A 23,223-nucleotide genomic window follows, 5' to 3' on the forward strand; every position below is an offset into this window, starting at 1 on the left:
CTACTAATAGGGGCACTCCTATTGAACATCAATCCTAAAGCCATATTTATTCTCACTGATGCCTTTTCTGCCCCCCACTGGCCACAATCCTGCCCTTCTAAAGTGTGAAGGACAATAAACTGGCCCTTTGTTTGAAAAGTTTGGAGACCCCGGCCCTATAGTAAGACTTTTTTGGAAGGAACATGGGAGTAATGAGAACACATGGCGGAAACAAAAGAGAGTGTAGCCAGTTCAGAACAGAAAGGCCTATCTGTTTTATATTGCTTCAACCACTGCACTATTTTCCCATTGTTACCCAGAACAAAATGGAGGGGAAAATTTAGAGCTACCACCAGAACAGGAATAGAAAGAAAACCTTTCAATGGGCAACATTTGTTCCAATGACAACGAAGGATATTTTCTTATTTTGTAGACATTTACAATTGCTTCATGTTGTGTTTACAGGCCAAGAAGTGAAGGAAACAGCAGAGAGTTTACCTTATTTTGGAGAGATTTATTAATTTCTGTAGTGTTTACAGGACAGGGAAGTGTAAACTTCCTCAATGGGACACAGATGGCAAAAAAAAAAAACCTTCTCTGCTGTTTCTGAACTAAAACTGGCCAAACCCCTATCGAAATTTGGCCAGTCCAGAAGGGACTGAACAAATTTCAATTAGTGTGTTTCCTCTTATTTGACAGAAGTCGATTCTTAACGACTTCCCACCTGCCCACCGTTAAATGACGGCGGAGCGATGCGGCTCTCGTTCTGGGACACCGTCATATGACAGCGCACTAGAACGGCCTCTCTCGTGCGCCTGTGGGGGAGTGCAGTGCGGCGATCATGGCCGCGCCGTGTCCTAGCAATACCAAGACCCTGATCTTGGTAAAGAGCCAATGACATGGCTCTTTACCCATGTGATCGGCTGTGTCCAATCACAGCCAGTCACATGTAAATGAGGAAGTGCCATTTATCGGCTCTCCTCGCCTCACACTGTGTGTAGCAAGGAGAGCCGATCAGCGGCTCCTTCTCAAAAGGAAGCCTAGGACAGGTATTCAGTGCACTGATCATCACTGCGCTGATTACAGAAAAGTAAAAAAACAGTGCCCACCATCAGTGCCCATAGAGCTGCCAGTCAGTGCCCATCAGTGCTTGCTCATCTGTGCTGCCCATCAGTGTCCATCAGTGCCGCTCATCAGTGCCACCTTTTAGTGCCGCCTACCAGTGCTCATCAGTGCCGCCTGTCAGTGCTACCTATTAGTGCCCATCAGTGTGCCATATTAGTTCCTCCTCCTCAGTGCCATCTCATTAGTGCCCATAAGTGCCACCTCATCAGTGCAGCCTATCAGTGCCGCCTCATCAGCGCACATCAATGAAGGAGAAAAATGACTTATTTTTCAAATTTACTCACAGAAAAGAAAAATGTTTTTTTTCAAAATTATCTCTTTTTTTTTTTTTATAAAAAATAAAAAACACAGCAGTGATTAAATACCACCAAAAGAAAACTCTATTTGTGAAAAAAATTATAAAAACTTCATATGGGTACAGTGTAGCATGACCTCGCAATTGTCATTCAAAGTGTGACAGCGCTAAAAAGCAAAAAATTGGCCTGGGCAGGAAGGGGTTGAAAGTGCACTGTATTGAAGTGGTTAATCATCTTCTTTCAAAGGTACATGTAGGAAAATTCTTCATCAATCAGCTGCAGATCAGTGTATTTTTAGAGAGGTCCAGGTGGGGAGATTCTGCTGTTAACTTAGTTGTGTGAATGGAGGAATCTGTTGTCTGGGCTGAACAAAACAAAAACTAACCATGTATGATCAGCTTAAAAAAATAAAAACACTTTTGGCTTGGTTTTGACTTAAAGAGATTCTAAATTTTTTTTTTAATAAAAATAAAAAAGACGCTATACTTACCTCTTTTTTGGCGGCCCCCCAAGGGCACTGTCCACTCTTACTCCCTGCAGGTGGGCCCCAGAGTCGCCAAGCTGTGTGCGTATATCAACACCGCGTGGCTCGACCACAACCACCCACCCCCTCCCCTGCTCTCTACTTTCAGGATCTTACTTACGGCGGCAGTAGCCTATGGCTCACACTGCGGGCTCTGTCCCCTCTGAGACCAGGAAGCGAAGGAGCGGTGCTGCAGGTGGGACAGTGCTGGATCAGTGAGAGGAGCAAGGTAAGTGTCTAGGGATGCATTAAAGTAAAAAACGTTTAGAACCACTTTAAAAAAAAAAAAGCCTTTAGAACCACTTTAAGATACACATTGAGATCTGTAAGAGACAAATCAACTGTAGTTTTACAACAAACAAAAAAGTGAGCAGGATGTTTGAGCAAAGTACACATTGCCTTCTTTATGAGGTTTTGGTATACTTTGGTAGGATGTGACTAAAAGATAATTCTAGACAAAACGGTTTATTTTCCTCTTCATCTAAAAAGGGCTTGGATAACAGAATAGAACTGAACATGTGATTATTTAAAGTACATTTTATACAGATTGGTGAACACTGTAAGTAAATACACTTCTACGTTTTACTGCAAAGATATATAAACCTAGAAATCCCAGTAAGAACACTCAAATTCTGGAAAAGAGGACACCATGAGAAACCATTCTACCACAGCTGGAGAGCCAGAGGCTGGCCTAATTCTCATTTCACTTAATAAAAGCTTCAGTCATTGTGTTTGTGAATGAGAAAATGTTTGCACTAATGAATTACAGCTCTCCTTTGTGTCACATTACTAAACAATACTTCATGAGTGTGGTTTAAATTTTCTTTTGTTTAGTCATCCGACTTCAAAGAAACACAATATTTTTTGTGATGGAAAGCACTGAGCAAGAAGCCATGAGTCTTTGCTGTGGATTTAAAATGGCTACTACATGCAGTTTTGGCAGAGCCATCCAGGAGATGAAGGACAAACTAATGTGGAATATTTCAGCAACCAGCATATCTATATGGTAAGTTCATCTTGTTTTTTAGTTGGCATCATTCTTCTATACCTCTAGGACTCCACAAAAGTTGGTGCCTGCCTCCCTCTGCTGAATAAACCATATGGATGATGCATGGCTTCAGGCCAGATCATGGAGTGTCTCTTTCATTTTACAAATAAAAATAATCCCAAAAGAGGATTTGAACGCAGGACATCAGTATTGCCTGTAAACTTTCTCCAGCTAAAACTTTCCCCATTACTGACTTACAATGCCATGTTCCACCACTTATTGATTTGACAGTTCTACACTATCACTTCGAGAATTCCCTGCCTTTAGGTTAAACATTTTCAGTATGTGCAGCATCCCTTCACCCCTAGTACACTTATGTGAGGCCGATCTCAATCCAGTGTTGTGCCTGTCTGGAGCAGCTCTCTCTGCTTCTCCCCACTCTCGCTGCTTTTAGTCAAATTCTATGATGGGGGAGCAGAACCCAAGAAGAGGAGGATCTTCTGCACAGAGCAGGCACGTATAAAATGTTTGTTATTTTAAAAGAAAAAAAAATTGACTTTACAAATGTTTTACCAGTCTTCGCACAACTTTGAAATCTGAAATGGGTGGTTAAAGCTTTTAAAACATTTCAAATCACACCCCTGTCATGTCCCAACCTAGCCACTTCCATCTATAACAGCTCACTGTCATCCTCCCTAGACAAGCTTGCTCCCTTCACTACACGCAGAATTCGGCCCCGACCGCTGCAACCCTGGCAAACAGACGACCCCAGAAGTCTCAGAAAATGTAGCCGCGCTCTTGAGCGCCTGTGGCGTAACACTAAGTTCCTGGAAGACTTCAACCAATATAAATCTGCCCTCCTAAAATACTATTCCTGCCTCCTCACTGCCAAGCAAACCTATTTTATAACGCTCATCCAAACATTCTCATCTAGTCCCAGTCATCTCTTCTCTACCTTTAACTCTCTGCTCTGTCTTCCACCAACACCACCCCCAACTCACTCACTGCCCAGGAGATTGCCAATCACTTCAAAAATAAGATCGATACAATTTGCAAGGAGATTTTAAATGTGCAGAAACCTCCCCAAACTTAACAACCCATATCCACAGGTACAATCATTACTTCCCTCGTTCCACCCTGCTAGTATTAATGAGGTTTCTGGACTTTTATCCATCGACCACCTATCTAACCACCTGCCCCCTGGATCCTGCTGCCTCGCACATGCTACGCTCACCCTCTGACTCTATTCTACACTCTCTAACTCACATCTTCAACCTCTCCCTCTTTTCTGGCATCTTCCCTAATTCTCTAAAAAACGCGATAGTCACTCCCATCCTTAAAAAGCCCTCACTGGACCCCACCAATCTTCACAATCTAAGCCCCATCTCCTTACTCCCCTTCTCCTCCAAACTCCTTAACCACTTTAGGACCGGAGGATTTTCCTGCTTTACGTCCAGGCCACTTTTTGCGATTCGGCAATGTGCGACTTTAACTGACAATTGCGCGGTCATGCAACGCCGTACCCAAACACAATTTACGTCCTTTTTTCCCACAAACAGAGCTTTCTTTTGGTGGTATTTGATCACCTCTGTGCTTTTAATTTTTTGCGATATTAATAAAAAAAAGCGTCAATTTTGAAAAAATAACAATATTTTTCTACTTTGGCAGTTAAAAAATATCCAATATATTACATTTTTGTCATATACAGTGGGTACGGAAAGTATTCAGACCCCCTTAAATTTTTCACTCTTTGTTATATTGCAACCATTTGCTAAAATCATTTAAGTTCATTCTTCTTCCTCATGAATGTACACATAGCACCCCATACTGACAGAAAAACACAGAATTGTTGACATTGTTGCAGATTTATTAAAAAAGAAAAACTGAAATATCACATGGTCCTAAGTATTCAGACCCTTTGCTCAGTATTTAGTAGAAGCCCCCTTTTGATCTAATACAGCCAGGAGTCTTTTTGGGAAAGATGCAACAAGTCTTTCACACCTGGATTTGGGGATCCTCTGCCATTCCTCCTTGCAGATCCTCTCCAGTTCTGTCAGGTTGGATGGTAAACGTTGGTGGACAGCCATTTTTAGGTCTCTCCAGAGATGCTCAATTGGGTTTAAGTCAGGGCTCTGGCTGGGCCATTCAAGAACAGTCACGGAGTTGTTGTGAAGCCACTCCTTCGTTATTTTAGCTGTGTGCTTAGGGTCATTGTCTTGTTGGAAGGTAAACCTTCGGCCCAGTCTGAGGTCCAGAGCACTCTGGAGAAGGTTTTTGTCCAGGATATCCCTGTACTTGGCCGCATTCATCTTTCCCTCAATTGCAACCAGTCGTCCTGTCCCTGCAGCTGAAAAACACCCCCACAGCATGATGCTGCCACCAACACGCTTCACTGTTGGGACTGTATTGGACAGGTGATGAGCAGTGCCTGGTTTTCTCCACACATACCGCTTAGAATTAAGGCCAAAAAGTTCTATTTTGGTCTCATCAGACCAGAGAATATTATTTCTCAACATCTTGGAGTCCTTCAGGTGTTTTTTTAGCAAACTCCATGCGGGCTTTTATGTGTCTTACACTGAGGAGAGGCTTCTGTCGGGCCACTCTGCCATAAAGCCCCGACTGGTGGAGGGCTGCAGTGATGGTTGACTTTCTATAACTTTCTCCCATCTCCTGACTGCATCTCTGGAGCTCAGCCACAGCGATCTTTGGGTTCTTCTTTACCTCTCTCACCAAGGCTCTTCTCCCCCGATAGCTCAGTTTGGCCGGATGGCCAGCTCTAGGAAGGGTTCTGGTCGTCCCAAACGTCTTCCATTTGAGGATTATGGAGGCCACTGTGCTCTTAGGAACCTTAAGTGCAGCAGAAATCTTTTTGTAACCTTGGCCAGATCTGTGCCTTGCCACAATTCTGTCTCTGAGCTCTTCAGGCAGTTCCTTTGACCTCATGATTCTCATTTGCTCTGACATGCATTGTGATCTGGAAGGTCTTATATAGACAGGTGTGTGGCTTTCCTAATCAAGTCCAATCAGTATAATCAAACACAGCTGGACTCAAATGAAGGTGTAGAACCATCTCAAGGATGATCAGAAGAAATGGAAAGCACCTGAGTTAAATATATGAGTGTCACAGCAAAGGGTCTGAATACTTAGGACCATGTGATATTTCAGTTTTTCTTTTTTAATAAATCTGCAACAATGTCAACAATTCTGTGTTTTTCTGTCAGTATGGGGTGCTATGTGTACATTCATGAGGAAGAAGAATGAACTTAAATGATTTTAGCAAATGGCTGCAATATAACAAAGAGTGAAAAATGTAAGGGGGTCTGAATACTTTCCGTACCCACTGTATTTAGGCCAAAATGTATTTAGCTACATGTCTTTGACAAAAAAAATTCTCAATGAGCGTATTTTTAACCGCTTTAAGACCGGAAGATCTTACCCCATTCCTGACCAAGCCATATTTTGCGATTCGGCACTGCGTTACTTTAATGGACATTTGCGCAGTCGTGCGATGCTGTACCCAAATTAAATGTATGCCCCTTTTTCCCCCACAAATAGAGCTTTCTTTTGGTGGTATTTGATCACCTGTGCGATTTTTACTTTTTGCGCTATAAAAAAAAGAGCGACAATTTTGAAAAAATAACAATATTTTTCACATTTTTTTTATATGAAATTCCCCCCAAAAAAATGTAAAAATCAAAATTTTTTAACATTTTAGGCCAATTTGTTTTCTGCTACATATTTTTGGTAAAAAAAAAAACGCAATAAGCGTATTTTGATTGGTTTGCGCAAAAGTTATCGCAGCTACTAACTACGGAAAATTTCTGTCATTTTTATAGGTTTTTTTTTAACTAGTAATGGCGGCAATCTGCGATTTTTTTTGTGGGACTGCGACATTGCGGAGGACAGATTGGCCCCTTGACTGACATTTTTGGGGGTACCAGTGACATTACTACAGTAATTAGTGCTATAAATATGCACTGTTACTGTTAAAATGACACTGGCAGGGAAAGGGTTAACTTTTATTGGTGATCAAGGGGTTAATGTATGCCTGGTGCTTACTGACGTGTGTGGGGGGAGGGGACTGTGTGACACAGGGACAGATCGCAGGTTCAGCTATGCTGAATCCTGTAATCTGTTCCTGCCTGTCACTTAGGAGATCAGCGCCGCTTTGTTTACACAAGCGGGCGGATCTCCTCACTCGATCCCCAACGATCGGGGAAGAGCGGCGGTGATCACCGCCGCTCCTCCCCTGGCCCGACTCCCGCTGTGACTGAATACAGCGGGAGCGAGCCTCCGGCGGCGCACGCGTGCCGCCCACAAGGAGAGGAGTCCAGCGACGTAGACCTACGTCGCTGGACGATAACGAACCACTTTGCGGCAGTATGCTCAATGTGAGCGGTCGGCAAGTGGTTAAACGATTGGTCTACAATCGACTGAGCGACCATTTGACTAAGAAAAAGCTTCTTGATCCCCTTCAGTCCGGATTTTGCCCTCAACATTCCACTGAAACTGCTCTCCTTAAACTCACAAACGATCTAATAAAAGCAAACACCAATTGACACTATTCTGTACTACTCCTCCTGGACCTCTCTGCTGCCTTTCACACAGTAGACTACCCCCTCCTCCTCAAAAAAACTCCACTCTATTGGCCTCCGTGACTGTACTCTTCACTGGTTCTCATCCTACCTATCCCAACGCACCTTCAATGCTATTTTCAACTCTACTATCTCCTCTCCTCTTCCTTTCTCTGTCAGGGTCCCCAAAGGTTCTGTCCTTGGACCGCTCCTTTTCTCAAACTACACCTCCTCCCTGGGTCAGCTGATTGCCTCCCATGGCTTTTAATATCATCTCTATGCTGATGACACCCAAATCTATCTCTCCACCCCTCAGCTCACTCCATCAGTCTGCTCACGTATCACCAGCTTACTAACAGACATTTAAGCCTGGATGTCACATCACTTCCTCAAACTCAACCTATCCAAAACTGAGCTTATGATATTTCCTCCCCCACGTTCCTTTTCCCCTGATGTCTCTGTCAACATCAACCCGTCCACCCATGCCAAGGTCCTAGGTATAATCCTGGACTCTGAACTATCCTTTCGGCCCCACACATGCAGTCACTGTCCAAAGCTTGCCGCCTCAACCTCTGCAGCATCTCCAAGAAAGGCCCCTTCCTAACCAATGATGTCACAAAGCTTCTAGTCCACTCCCTGGTTATCTCTCGTCTCGATTACTGCAACTCCCTTGTTATTGGCTTATCTTTAAAAAGGCTATCCCCCCTTCAGTCCATCATGAACGCTGCTGCCAGGCTCATCCACCTTGCAAACAGTTCTGTGTCTGCTACCCCTCTTTGCCAATTCCTCCATTGGCTGCCACTCAACCAGCAAATTAAATTCAAGTTACTGACCATAACTTACAAAGCCATCCATAACTTAGCACCCAGCTACATCACTAATCTGGTCTCAAAATACCTACCAACTCGTTCCCTTGTAACCTCTTCCCATGCTCGCCTCCAGGACTTCCCCCGAGCCTCTCCCATCCTCTGGAATGCTCTACCCCAATCTATCCCACTATCTCCTACTTTGTCTACTTTCAGACAATCCCTGAAAACACATCTCTTCAGAGAATCCTATCTGGCATCCACCTAACAACTGTATTTTTATTTTATCCATCAGACCTCCCTCACAGTTATTACCTCTTGTATCTCTTGACCCTCCCTCTTAGGCCTCTTTCACACAGAGTGGACCGTATTGCGATCCGCTCCGGCACTTTATATATTTTTTTTTTACGGACACGGATGACACCTGTGTCATCCGGTCCGTATGTCCGCATATCATCCAATCCGTTTGCGGATGATATACGGACATAATGTATGTCTATGGGATTGCGGATGTCAGTGGATGACACCGCTGACATCCGATTTTGCGTCCTTTCCGTTTTTTAAACGGAAGAAAAAATAGGGATCTGTTCCGTTCCAAAAAACGGAACAGGACTGAAAGGACGCAAATCGGGTGTCAGCAGATGGTCATCCGCTGACATCCACAATCCCATTGACATGCATTATGTCCGTATATCACCTGCAAATGGATGGGGTGATATACGGACATACATAACGCCTGTGTGAAAGAGGCCTTAGATTGTAAGCTCTAACGAGCAGGGCCCTCTGATTCCTACTGTATTAAAGTGTATTGTAATTGTACTGTCGACCCTCAAGTTGTAAAGCACTGCATAAACTGTCAACGCTATATAAATCCTATATAATAATAATAATAAAAAAATCCTGTCTTTTTCATCATTTTTTTTCTTACCTCTATTACTACCAGTCACAAAAAAAGTAAAGAAAAAAAAACGAATACTATTAATGAAGTATGGATGATTTGTTTTATACACACAGAGACATCTGAAGAATAAACTAGAACTGTGAAGTAATGATTAATCTGCTGTACTCTCGGGGAATTAGCGGCTAGGAGATTAGAACACTCAGTGAAAGGTTTGCTAAACCTTTAAATCTTTTTAATCTTGTAAGCAAATTAAAGGCTCTAGAAAATTTACACAGCAGGCACAGATCATCAATCAGTTCTCCTCTTTTCGTCTATGTCTGCACCTTGTAAATCCACTTATGTTAAATGCTTTTAACTCAACATTAGTTACTAAACTATGCGAAATATCTCACATGCATAAAAAGAAAAAGCAGTTTTGGTTACAAGCTGTACTATCAAACACAGGGGTGAAAAGTGGCCAGTAATAACAAATTATACCTCTCTAATAAGGAAGGAAGGAAATACAAAGAAACATTTGAGCATGATTAAGAAGAAATGTTGATTTATAACTCCCACAAACTGTTTTGTATTTCAAAGATTAACTGGGAAGAATAAAGTCCCTGTCAATTTTACCTATTCAGGCACTCTTTAAACTTAAAGCCCAGTTATACTCTACTTTATAGCATCCTCCTGCCATTGCTTTTTTTTCTGTCACAGCCACTGCACAATACCCCGTGTCAGAATTTGAAGGTATCAATGACATTGCCTCTTTCATCATATAATAGTATTTGAGGAAGGAACAGCAGGAAAGCACAGTGAAGGTTAAGTATAAGTACACACCATTGAAAAGTTTTATCACATAAAGGGTAAATCCTCCACAGAAAAAATATTATTGTGTATACAATTGCAACACAAGTCATATAGTAATTTAATGTTATTCAAAATTACCTTTCCTTTTCAATCTGCAGGTGCTGTAATTTTCTGAAAATGCAATGCAATATGGCTACCTGGAGGAGTTCTGTACACAGAATGTGTACTGACCACACCCCAGAAACATCATTTCCTGCTTGTGTGATTGGCTCACCAATTTTCCCAGAAGTCTGCCTAAGATACAAGTCAGATTTCTGGCATCTCCTGCAACAAAAATGTCATCTTTGGTGAGATACTCCCAATAGGAACACATCTAAAGGGATGCAGACCCAGCAGGTTTCCTCATTAGTGCTCTGCAGCTGCACAGCTGATATATAATTATGAAACCACTTCCATTAGACTCACTCAGCACAGAGGCCCAGAGGAACAAACGTGGATTTCTTCGGAATAACAAAAGGTAGGAATCTGCAACAAAGTTTGCCATAATCCTTGTAATGTACAGAGATCACCCAGAGGGGGATGTTTTTTTCTCAAGTGGAGCTATGCTTAAATAATGCTAAACCCCGGGAAGATCAAGAAAGTCTGCAATAGCACTTCCTGGATATTTGCAAAAAAGCAGCATGATCGGTGGCTTGAGCTGCTTAGCACCTGAGAGCCAAAGGTCTAAGTATTGTGGACATAGGCGCAGTTTATTATTTTCCATCAACTGTGCTGTCTACTGCCATTCTGCCAAAGACACAATAAAAAACATACTGGGGATGAAGCAGGCCTTACACTGAAGAGTGCAAGATCTGGTACACCTGTGCACAGTAGCCAATAAAGTTCCAACTTCAGATTGTTCAATTAAGCTTTGACAAAAAAGCTGAAAGCCAATTGGTTTCTATGCAGGGCTGCACCAGATTTTTCACTCTTCAGTTTTAGTAAATAAACCCCCCTGTATCCATGGTAACTATCTCCTGCATGCATGCAAACACAAATTATTAAGGCAGATTGATCTGAAGCCTGGACAGACTGAATTTCCACCTAGCAGTACCTGCATAGCTCAGGTGCTGACATTACTTGGCAGGGCCACCTGCATTGGAAAAAGGTGGTAAGTAGCCACCCACACCAGTGAAAATGTCCTCCCATTGACCAGCAATGTAAGGGGACCCTTCTTCCACTCACCACCAATGTAAGGGTAAGTCTTCACTCAGCACCAGTGTAGGCACATACAGGTCACTGAACACAATGTTAAATACTGGGGACTGCTGGAATCTGTATGCTAGGTTACATATTTGCTAACAAAGAACATGCTAAAATAAGCAGAGAGAATGGGCTTAATCTCACTGATACACTGCGGTTCCTCTGTTGTCCAGTCAGGAGGATGACTTCCCAAAAAAGCTGCACAGCAGTGGGAGTCGAGGACCTGCCCACGTGGCTACAAAAGCAAAGGCGGTATTTCACAGCTGTAGAAAACACTATAGCCAAGCGTGTATCTGCTCTGACTTGTTTACCTGTGAATGCCTATAAGAACAGCTGTTAAGTTTTCGCTGGCTCAGTGCACTTCAGAAAAATGCAGTACAATGCAATGTAGAAACGCCAACCCAACGTTCACAAGTCACAAATCAACATTGCATACTCGTCACAACCATTTGAACACTGAAAAAATTAGTTTGTGTTCTGCCCTAATTTACGTTAATAAAAACTAGCTGAAGATCACACCAGTCCTTCGTGGTCAACTTTGTTCTCTGATTTTGGTGCTTATACAACCACTTTTCCATGTGTTTTACTTCTGACATGCATTTGTGGAGTGCTTTGTTTTTGAAGGATCTGGGATGCAGTTGTTTGAATTTTAAACAGGATCATATGGAGCTGTGGTAACTTTCTATTAGTGCTATTTTTTTGTAAACATAGAATGCCCTATTCTGCTCTTGTAATTGTTTGTATGTCTCAATGCATGTATGAAAATGCAAACCTAAGCATTTCAAATACATATTAAATATCAAAACATTTTGCACTAAAAAGCCTACCGTTTTAGAGTTTGATGTCAAACAAACATGGAAGCAATGGTACCCCATATAGTGTACTTACTTACCATAAGCGGATTCACTTCCCAGAAAGGATCCACCGTTAGTGCTTTGTAATAACTCTCGCAGGAGCCAATGTCCCAGGAAAAGTTCCAGGAGAACCAAATCTTCATAGTTTCCCAGAATGACAAGTCGGCTTGATAGCAGCTGCGAGCATATCCCTAAACAGAGGTGCAAGGAAATGTGTTAATCAACCCTTCGGACACAGTTGTTCATTTTATAACATTTTTTATTTTTTTATGGGGGAACACCACAAAATTGATTCATGAGAGGCAAACACATTGTCGATCACTGTATTGCATAGAAGCAATAAGTCTGTATTCAAACAACTATCTTTTGAAAAAGAAAGAATTTTGTTGTGGTCTCTGCTATTACTTGAGGCTAGGTTCATATACAGGCACATCTCATAAAAGTATAATATCTTCAAAAAGTTCATTTATTTCAGTAGTTAATTTCAAAAAGTAAAACTCATCTATTTTATATAGATGAGTTACACACAGAGTGATATTTTCAAGCATTTCTTTCTTTTATTTTGATTATAATGGGTTACAGCTAGTGAAAACTCAAAATTCTGTTTTTAAAATTTCTGTAATTCTGTATTTAAAAAAAAAAAAAAAAGACCAAAAAAAAAAGGATTTTTAACCGGTTGCCGACCGCCGCACGACTATACACTGCGGCAGTCAGCCCCGGCCAGGCAGAGTGACGTATCGGTACGTCATTCGCCTGTCACTGACTTGTGAGCCAATTGCGGGAGGCGCGCGCCCGCCCCGGCTCGTTCACTGACAAGTCAGTGCGTGTGACCGGCGGACCCGATCGTAAACAAGCCGCCCGTCATTCTCCCTGGTGTAAAAATGAAGATCAGACGGTTCTACTATGTAGGACCGTTGATCTTTGTTTTTACACCAATAGCCATGTCCCTTTACAGTTAGAAACACGCCCCTAGGACACACTTAACCCCTCCCTCTCCAATACAGTTAACCCCTTCCCTGCCAGTGTCATTTTTGCAGTAACAGTGCATATGTATAGCACTGATTACTGCAGTAATGTCACTGGTAACCCCAAAAGTGTCAAAAATGTCAGTCAAGGGTCTGATCTGTCCGCCGCAATGTCGCAGTACCACAAAATAAAAATCGCAGATCGCCGACATTACGCGTTAAAAAAAAACACCAAAAATGACAAAAATCTTTCCCTTTGTTAGTAAACGCGATAACTTTTGCGCAAACCAATCAAAATACGCTTTTTGCGATTTTTTTTACCAAACATATGTAGCATAAAACAAATTGGCCGAATATGTTAAAAAATTTTGATTTTTACATTTTTTTTGGGGGGAATTTCATATAAGAAAATGTGAAAAATATTGTTATTTTTGCAAAATTGAAGCTCTTTTTTTGTTTATAGCGCATGATCAAAAAATCGCACAGGTGATCAAATACCACCAAAAGAAAGCTCTGTTTGTGGGAAAAAAAGGACGTCAAATTAGTTTAGGTACAGCGTCGCACAACCGCGCAATTGTCGGTTAAAGTCACGCAGTAAAAAAATCGCAAAAAAAACCCCTGGTCTTTTAGCAGCCAAATCCTCCGGGGCTTAAGTGGTTAATACAGAAATGTTGGCTTACTGAAAAGTATGTCCATGTACAGTATAGTATGCACTCAATACTTGGTCTGCGCTCTTTTTGCATGAATTACTGCATCAATGCGGCGTGGCATGGAGGCAATCAGCCTGTGGCACTGCTGAGGTGTTATGGAAGCCCAGGTTGCTTTGATGGCGGCCTTCAGCTCATCTGCATTGTTGGGTCTGGTGTCTCTCATCTTCCTCTTGACAATACACCACAGATTCTCTATGGGGTTTATGTCAGGGAAGTTTGCTGACCAATTAAGCACAGTGATACCATGATCATTAAACCAGGTATTGGTACTTTTGGCAGTGTGGGTGGTGCCAAGTCCTCCTGGAAAATGAAATCCGCATCTCCATAAAGCTGGTCAGCAGAGGGAAGCATGAAGTGCTCTAGAATTTCCTGGTAGAGGTCTGTGCTGACTTTCGAAAGAAAGTGGACTAACACCAGCAGATGACATGGCTCCACAAATCATGATTGACTGTGGAAACGTCACACTGAACCTCATGAAACTTGGATTCTGAGCCTCTCCACTCTTTCTCCAGACTCTGGGATCTTGATTTCCAAAATGTAATGCAAAATTTTCCACAGTCCGAGATGATTTGTTTATTTGGTGATGATTTGGTTTTTATGATAAATAAAAACAGTCACAGTGTTTTAAATGTCCTTTATTAAAAAAATACAACGTCCCTCGATGTAAACCCAGCATCAATCACAGTGAACTCCGCTGGTATGGTTCAGGGGGGGGGGGGGGCGCGCAAGCCTGGCCTGGCATGAGGTTCTCCTTAAAAATCCATACCAGATCCAAGAGGGATATGTTTTTTTTTCACAATTCGTGTTCAAATTGGATGACCTGTGCGATTCAGAGGCGTTCCAATAGAAGGCAAAGAGCCTGGAATTCGCATCTGAACCACACTGCAGTGTTTAGAAAATGTACAGGATTAGCACTAAATTTACAATGCTGCTGCACCAGAGATATGTGATCCGGCTCAATAGAAAGCCAGTTTGGTTCACATGACATGCGAATTGGATGTGGTTCAAACTGCATCCAATTCGCATATATGTGAACTGAGCCTGAAAACATTTTTCCATTTGAATTCCCGTAGAAGTACAGTGGTGTACCTCTACAATGGTGTAACTCTTTGTGGAAAATGGTAATTGGTAGAGCTTTGAAGAGGAGTTCTCCCTGTATAGAACAATGCACACATAGGGGAAGGAAATACATTAAAAGCACAAAAGTAAGGATTTGGGGGAACAAATGTTGAAGGAAAGTTTAGGGCAGGGATCCTCAAACTGCGGCCCTCCAGCTGTTGTGGAACTACACATCCCATGAGGCATTGGAAAACTCTGACATTCACAGACATGATTGGGTATGATGGGAATTGTAGTTTCTTAACAACTGGAGGGCCATAGTTTGAAGACCCCTGGTTTAGGGAATAGAGAAAACAGGGATTGCAGTATCTTTCCCTGTATACAAGGGCACAAACAATAATTTAACAAAGTTAGGCAAGACTTGAAAATGGGATAATAAACATACATCGTAGATATTTGTTTATATGTTATTGCCTTTTTCCCCAACGCACTGCAGCAGGAAATTAAGCTTGTATCAACCTGTTTGTAATCGGAAATAAAGTAGCCATTGCACACAATGATAACAGGGGTCTCCTCTCCAACCAAGCCAAAAAGTTAACCTGTCAAACTGGATCTGGTTTGAAGTAAGGTTTGTATTTAAGCACAATCAGTTTTGCCATTCACAATTTAAAGCTGAACTCCAGGAAAGCAGCTACATACACAGATAAAACACATATGAGGACTTTTTATCTGCCCAATTATTGTATTACTGTTCATCTAGGTCTGAGACACCTTTGAGAACCCAGCCTTACTTTGCAGAGGGGAACCTGATTTTTCTCTGTTGTGATTTTACTTTTATTTACAGGTTTCCTTCCCAGCCTGTGATTAGACAGTGAAAAGAGAAGCAGTAATTAGATAAGCACTGCACTACAGCACAACTAACTCACTCTTTGTGATACTTCTCCCTCCCCCAGTCTGAGCTCTGCAAAATAGTAGAATGTGGGACTAATCCCAAGAAAATCCTAGGAACTTACACCAATTGCATAAAAAAATTACATATTCATGATTACAGAGATGTATTTTGTATGCCTTTTATATCCACCTGGAGTTCGGCTGGATATCTTATTCTAATTTTTTTGTTCTCACAAAAACTTTAATGTGATTCGTACAAATTTAAAATACTAATTAAAGCGGAGTTCCAGCCATTTGACTCACCTGTCCAACGGTCCAGCGATGCGGCCGCCCGAAGCCTCGATCCTCTCCCTCGGCGCCGGCATCACTGCTGTGGGCACCCGGCTGTTACAGTTTGCGGCTTCACAGCCGGGTACCCACTGCGCATGCGCGAGTCGCGCTGCGCGCCGTGATTGGCCGGCAATCTTCTGGGACCTCTGACGTGTCCCAGAAGATTGCAGGGAGGGAGGGGGAGAGGAGAACTTCCGCTCAGGGCGCCGCGGCGCTCCGAGCGGAAGTGGGAGCGGGTACCTGTCAAAACTAGGTACCCGCTCCCCCCCCAAAAAAAATGACATGCCAAATGTGGCATGTCCGGGGGATAGGAACACCTAAAGCGGAAGTTCCACTTTTGGGTGGAACTCCGCTTTAAGTGAGGTTGCATTCAGATATGCAGGTTTTTGCACTTATTTTATTTCTCCTGATGTGTAAGGTTGGATATCTCTTTTATTTGGTGGAAGAATGACCTTTTATTACACAAGCTGGTTATATAACAGTAGAAGTGGAATCTCTCTCGGGGGTAATTAAAATACTCATAGTGCAGATGGTGATAGAACACTGAAGCAGTAGGGATAAAGAATCTCACACAGCGCTGAATTCATCTGAAGGAGATCTGGGAGGAGGCACACTTTACCCCTTTCTGCTGTTCAGCAACTGCAAGTCAGCTGGGCTAAACCGAGCCAAACGAGTGGAGCTACAGCTGCACGCAACAGGACAGACAGGTAAAGTAGAAGTCCTGTCAAAAACTATTGAACCACTTTAAGACCGCAAGGATTTGCCCCTTCCTGACCAGGCCCTTTTTTGCGATTCGACACTGCGTTACTTTAATGGACAATTGCACGGTCGTGCGACGCTGTACCGAAATAAAATTGATGTCCTTTTTCCCCACAAATAGAGCTTTCTTTTGGTGGTATTTGATCAGCTGTGCGATTTTTATTTTTTGTGCTATAAACAAAAAAAAAGCGACAATTTTGAAAAAAAAATACATATATTTTTCACATTCTGCTATATGACATTCTCAAAATAAAAAAAAAATTTAAAAATCAAAATTTAACATTTTAGGCCAATTTGTTTTCGCTACATATTTTTGGTAAAAAAAAATCGCAATAAGCGTATTTTGATTGGTTTGCGCAAAAGTTATCGCGTCTACTAACTACGGGAAAGATTTATGTCATTTTTATTGTTTTTTTTTTACTAGTAATGGTGGCGATCTGCAATTTTTTGCGGGACTGCGACATTGCAGCGGACAGATTGGACCCCTGACTGACATTTTTGACACTTTTGGGGGGACCAGTAACATTACTACAGTAATCAGTGCTAAAAATATGCATTGTTACTGTAATAATGACACTGGCAGGGAAGGGGTTAACATTATGGGTGTTTAAAGGGTTAAATGTGAGCCTAGGGGAGTGATTCTAACTGTGGAGGGGCGTGGCTTCTGAAATGACCATAAAGAAATGTGATCCTATATAGAAGGCAATCCTATATAGCTACGGCGATTTGCCTGGGAGCGGCTGCCTGCGGCCGTATAACTGCGGCGGGCGGTCGGTCGGCAACCAGTTAAGCTTAACCCTACTCCCTCCACCATTCTAATTGCTATACTATCTACCCTGTAGAGGAAAGATGCTTATACTTACCTATTCCCTGGGAGCTCTGGTCTGGTCACATGACCAGCTTCAGAGTAGAGGAGGGACAGCCGACAACAGATGTCCCATAGCAAGCATATAGACCACATCTACGCACAGGCTCAGCAGCCCTTGTTGGTGATCTCTCCCCTTCACTGAAGCCAGCCACTGGGGATATCATGTGACCAGACCACAGCACCCAGGGAATAGGCATTTTTCTTCTACAGGGTAGTTACTACAGGGTTTAGAGTGAGGGTGGGAGAAGGTTTAAACTTAGGCTTTTGACTGAACTTCTACTTTAAAGAGCAAAACCTGATTTGTTGCTACAGGACACAGCTTTAGTTTTTGGTCAGTTAACATAATATTCTGCTTATGTGCTGGCTGCTGCCACTTTAAAATCTTGCCTTTCTTCTTAATTGAGCTGGTCCACAAATCACTACCCCAAGAGCCCAGTTTACAGGTAGCTCCGTTGCTTTCTAATGCCCTATAGAGCCACCCTTATTTGCGAACTCCCAGGAGAAAGAGAAACTCTTTTTTGGTGGTACAAAAGGAGTTCACAAGTTGTTATAACAAACATTCGTTTACAAAAATTATTTTTTCCCTTTTTTTTTATTTCTCATTTTTCTTAATACAATAAGGCATTGTGATGTAAGGTCAGGTAAGAGGATATCAAAAAAACGACAAGAAGTTACCAATTTAAAACTGCATCAATGAAGTTGTATATTAAACAAGACTTATAAACGAGTTTCTAAACATTCAGGAAGGTTGCATGAAATCGAATATTTAAGTATTTATGTACTTGTATCTCTAATATCAGTAAATTGAAAAAATAGCTCTGAGTGTGTAACCCATGGATTCCATTTGTTTGTATGAAATTGCATAGAATTATAGATGGTATGAAAGATTTTTTTCCATAAGATAAATAGAATTTAATCTTGCTTTAACTTCCTGCCATCCGCGCTACAGCCTATATACGGCTGCAGCGCGGACTTAAATTTTCGGGAGGCCGTTTTTAAACGGCCTCCCAGAAAGACTCTCCCCGCGCGCTCCCGTGAGCGCGCATCGGGGAGAATTTGTGTCGGCCGTGTCCCTTGGACACAGCCGATCACAGATCGTGGTGAATGGCCAATCACAGCGGCCATTCACCACGTGATCAAGCCGTCCAATGAGAGATGATCTCATATGTAAACATATGAGATCATCTCTCATCGCCGGCGCTCCTTCCTCACACAGAGCCTGCAGTGTGAGGAAGGAGGGGGAGCCTCACAGCGCCGGGGACACACTAATGTAATCAGGGCACTGATCACCAGTGCCCTGATTACTAAAGGTAAAAAAATACACAAATTGCCCCCCCATCAGTGCCCACAGTGCCCGCCATCAGTGCCCACAATCAGTGCCCATAGTGCTGCCAGTCAGTGCCCATCAGTGCCTGCTCATCTAGGCACTGATGAGCACTGACTGGCAGCACTATGGGCACTGAGTGTGGGCATTGATGGTGCTGCCCATCAGTGCTCAGCAGTGCCACCCGTCAGTGTCCATCAGTGCCATCCGCCAGTGCCCATCAGTGCCGCCTGTCAGTGCCGCCTCTCAATGCCCAGCAGTGCCGCCTATCAGTGCTCATCAGTGCCACCTATCAGTGCCGCCTATCAGTGCTCATCAGTGCGGCATATTAGTACCTCCTCATCAGTGCCACCTCATCAGTGCCCATCAGTGCAGCCTATCAGTGCCCATCAGTGCCGCCTCATCAGCGCATATCAGTGAAGGAGAAAAATGTATTTTCAAAATTTACTCGCAGAAAATAAGAAACTTTTTTTTAAAAAATTTTCTGTCTTTATTCTTTTTTTTTGTAAAAAATAAAAAACCCAGAGATGATTAAATACCACCAAAAGAAAGCTCTATTTGTGTGAAAAAAATGATAAAAATTTCATATGGGTACAGTGTAGCATGACCGCGCAATTGTCAGTCAAAGTGTGACAGCACTGAAAGCTGAAAATTGGCCTGGATGGGAAGGGTGTTTAAGTGCACAGTAGGCAAGTGGTTAAGTTGGGGGATAGGAAAAGAAGCTGATTTCCAGTGCACAGCGATCAACCAATGTATGGCTACAGAAATAGTATGAATTAGTCTAGTTTGTGGCATGGATAGGTTTAATATAGGGGTAAAAAGAAAACAGTTAGGGAGAGAAAGTGAGATATTATTATCCGAAATCTTTGACGCAAAGATTTCTAACTGATGCCCAATGAAAGAGATTTTTTCACAATTCCAAAAAATATGGGTAAAAGAGCCTGGAGAGGAGCATCCTCTAAAACAGTTAGATGAAGTGAATGGGAAAATGGCATGTAGTTTCAAAGGAGTAAGGTACCATCTAGTGATGAATTTGATCGGGGTTTTGCGTATCGTGAGAGATCTGGTACATTTCCTAAGATTTTCAATGCAGATATGCCATTATTCTATCGTGAATGTCAATGCACATTCCTCTTCCCATTTGAGCATATATGGGAGTTTACTTAGTGGAGTGGTATTGATTAAGTTATTATATATTATAGATAGAAGGCCTTTACCTCTGGGATTTTTAAGGCATATGTTTTCATAAAAAGTCAGGGTGTCTATATTGGATAGCTGGTAATGCGTTGGGAAAAAATGTCTAATTTGTAAGAAATTGCAGTGTTTGTTATTTGGGATTTGGTATTTCGAATGTAGGGAGGCAAAATCAGTAAAAACAGAATTAGTGATGAATTTATACAGTGTTGTTAAATTCTTATTAATCCATATGGAAAAGATATTCGTGTTGTGTAGACCCAAGGGAATTGTTGGATCACCAAGAAATGTGGCATTGATAGGTGTTCTGGAGGATAATTGGAATTTAGATCGATAGACTCTACATAGGGATAGCGACTGTGAAACCAGTAAATTTAAGAGTGTAATTCTATTTAACTGAATATTTTTAGTCCATAGAATTCCTGAAATGTGATAAGGGAGAAAGGAATGTTTTTCAAATTGTACACAGGGGATTTTGGAGTTTGGGATATGCCATTGGGCTATTTGGGAGAGGCGTGAGGCTAAGTAATATAGCCAGAAATCAGGTAAACCTAACCCCCCTTTTGTGTTGTGAGAAACGAGGATGGGCATTTGCCCAAATGAACTTGTTCATTTCTTTTTTTAAATTTCGTTATATAATACTTATTTAGCCTGATGGGGATAGCTCTAAACAAGTATAAAATCTTTGGTAGGATTTTCATTTTTACTGCAGTGACACAAAAAATGAAATATGGTAAGCTTTCCACATTTTGAGGGTTCTTCCTTTTTTTAAAATGAGAGGGGTGTCATTTTCTGAAAATAAGAATTTCATATCCGGGGTAAGGTGAATCCCTAAATATGAGATGGACAACAAAGACCATGAAAATTTGAAAGATTGTTTAAGTGTGCTGAATTGTGAAGTAGAAATATTCAGTGGCATTCCTATTGATTTGGAGACATTGACTGTGAGGCCAGAAAAGGAGGAAAAAGTTTTCAGTGTCTGGAGTAAATTTGGTAAAGATATAATAGGTTGAGATATAAAATCTGCATGTCATCTGCATACATACTAAGTTTATATGTTTTGAAAGAGAAACTCTAAGATGACTCTATAACACTGACTGCTCTGACTTGCACAGACAGTCAGGAAAGACTAACAGGGAATGTATTTGCAGTGCCAACAGTGGCAGTGGAATTTTAAAACGTAGTCCAGGGGGGGAACAATAATGAGTGCACGTTCCCCAGCCAAAGGTTTGGGGAAGTGGCACAAAGAAACCAGGAGCTGTGATAGTAATTTATTTCCTGTACATTTCTTAACCCCCTTCATGCTGCCTCCTGGTGGCCCTTTAAATGTGCTTTAACCCCATCAATACTGACCACTTTTACCCCCTTCCTGCCCAGGCCATATTCTGACTTCCAGTGCTGTCACACTTTGAATGACAATTACTAGTCTATGCAACACTGTACCCAAACAATGTATGTATTTATTTATTTTTTGAGAGAAATAGAGCTTTCTTTTGGTGGTATTTAATCACTACTGTTTTTTTTTTTTTTTTTGCGATATAAGCGAACATTTTGAAAAAAATACAAAAACATGGATAGATGATGGGATTATAACAGTGCCAGAAAAATACAGTCAAGGTTATAGATGGGAAACAGAGCAGTTCACATATATATATTTTTATTTAACATGGTTAAAAACAAACCCCATTGACAGAAGATATGTTCATAAAAAGTAGTCACAGTTGCATAATACATAAATAGTTGTGGTGTAGTATGTTTTCCCGACATGTTTCCCCAATAATGGCTTCTTCAGGGGATTTGGGAACCACTACTAGTCAACCGACTACAAAATAAAAAAAGCATATAGACAACATAATCAGTTTACATCTACATAGTATAGTATTAATGCATGTATTTATAAAAATGCATATCTAAATTTATTAATATTCATTCTGCTGTAACCATTCAAAGCTTACCAAAGAGGCCACAGGTATGAGCCCCTCAACACCGTCCACACCCCAAAGGGGGAGGGGGCAGCCCTGCGACTACAGGAGGCACAAAGCAAGCCAGGCTAGAATACACAATGTATAGAAAAAAGGTAAGTATTGGACATATATCTTGTGTCCGAATGGTGGCTAATTAGCCTCATAGAGTTATACAATTATAGATGTTAGAAGGATTCAATATGAGGGCGCCTGATTATTGCGTTAGCTGTGAGCAATAAAACTGAAATAAAAGTAATGAATATAAAAATGAAAAAGAAAGAATTATAAATGTGTGAAAAAATAAAAAAATAATCATCAACTATAGGCCTATCTTGTTTGTTTCTATGGTGTATGCACAGATGGGTATGTTGTACACCAATACATAAAGATATCTAAATGTATATTGTTTATCCAAAATAAAGCAATTAGGTTCATTTGATTCATTTACACTTGAACTATATAGGTGTACCTGTATATATATATATATATATATATATATATATATATATGTATATATATATATGTGTGTGTGTGTACTCATATATGCATGTATGTATTTACAGGCTGTTCCAGCCTCATGGGAGGGTTTAATGGAAACACACCACCGCAAAAGTGTGGACATTTAAGAAAAAAAAAATATATATATACTGTACTGTATATGTATAGGAAATAATTAACTGCATAAGAATCATTATGTCAGGCTTTTTTCATCACTTTATATCTTCCATGCCCGACGCATCAAGTAGTCAAATGAACAAATAGATCATCAATGTCCACAATGCAGTAGAGTGTTACCAATAAATTTAATTTCCTAGACTGATATTAAGCATTCCACGGATATATATAAAGATTACATTATCTGGCCAAATAGCATGAAGCAATTTTTACCTATTAAAATCAAACACACTGTGCACAGGTCGCCCTCTTGGATCCAGCAAAAGCCAGGCTGGAGGTGCCGGCCATTTATGCCTCCACTCAGCCGTCATCTGACGTCACCGGCTGAGTGCAGACGTGACGGTGCCACCGTGCACGCAACAGCGCCCAAACAGGCGCCGCTGATTACATGCCCTATATCTCCTAGT

The 23,223-nt window shown here is 41.5% G+C and overlaps 1 protein-coding gene across 2 annotated transcripts in view; it reads right to left on the reverse strand.

Annotated features, from left to right (window-relative positions):
- Window positions 1–23,223, reverse strand: part of LOC309566244 (chloride channel CLIC-like protein 1) — a 478,998-nt gene that overhangs the window by 193,676 nt on the left and 262,099 nt on the right. For both annotated transcript variants that reach the window (XM_082271347.1, XM_082271348.1), the window contains exon 3: window positions 12,116–12,268. In XM_082271347.1, the coding sequence (XP_082127473.1) occupies window positions 12,116–12,268 (153 nt within the window). The remainder of the gene's footprint in view (window positions 1–12,115; window positions 12,269–23,223) is intronic.

This window comes from Pelophylax lessonae, assembly GCF_965119305.1.
Source record: "Pelophylax lessonae genome assembly, chromosome: 11".
Taxonomy (NCBI): Eukaryota; Metazoa; Chordata; class Amphibia; order Anura; family Ranidae; genus Pelophylax; species Pelophylax lessonae.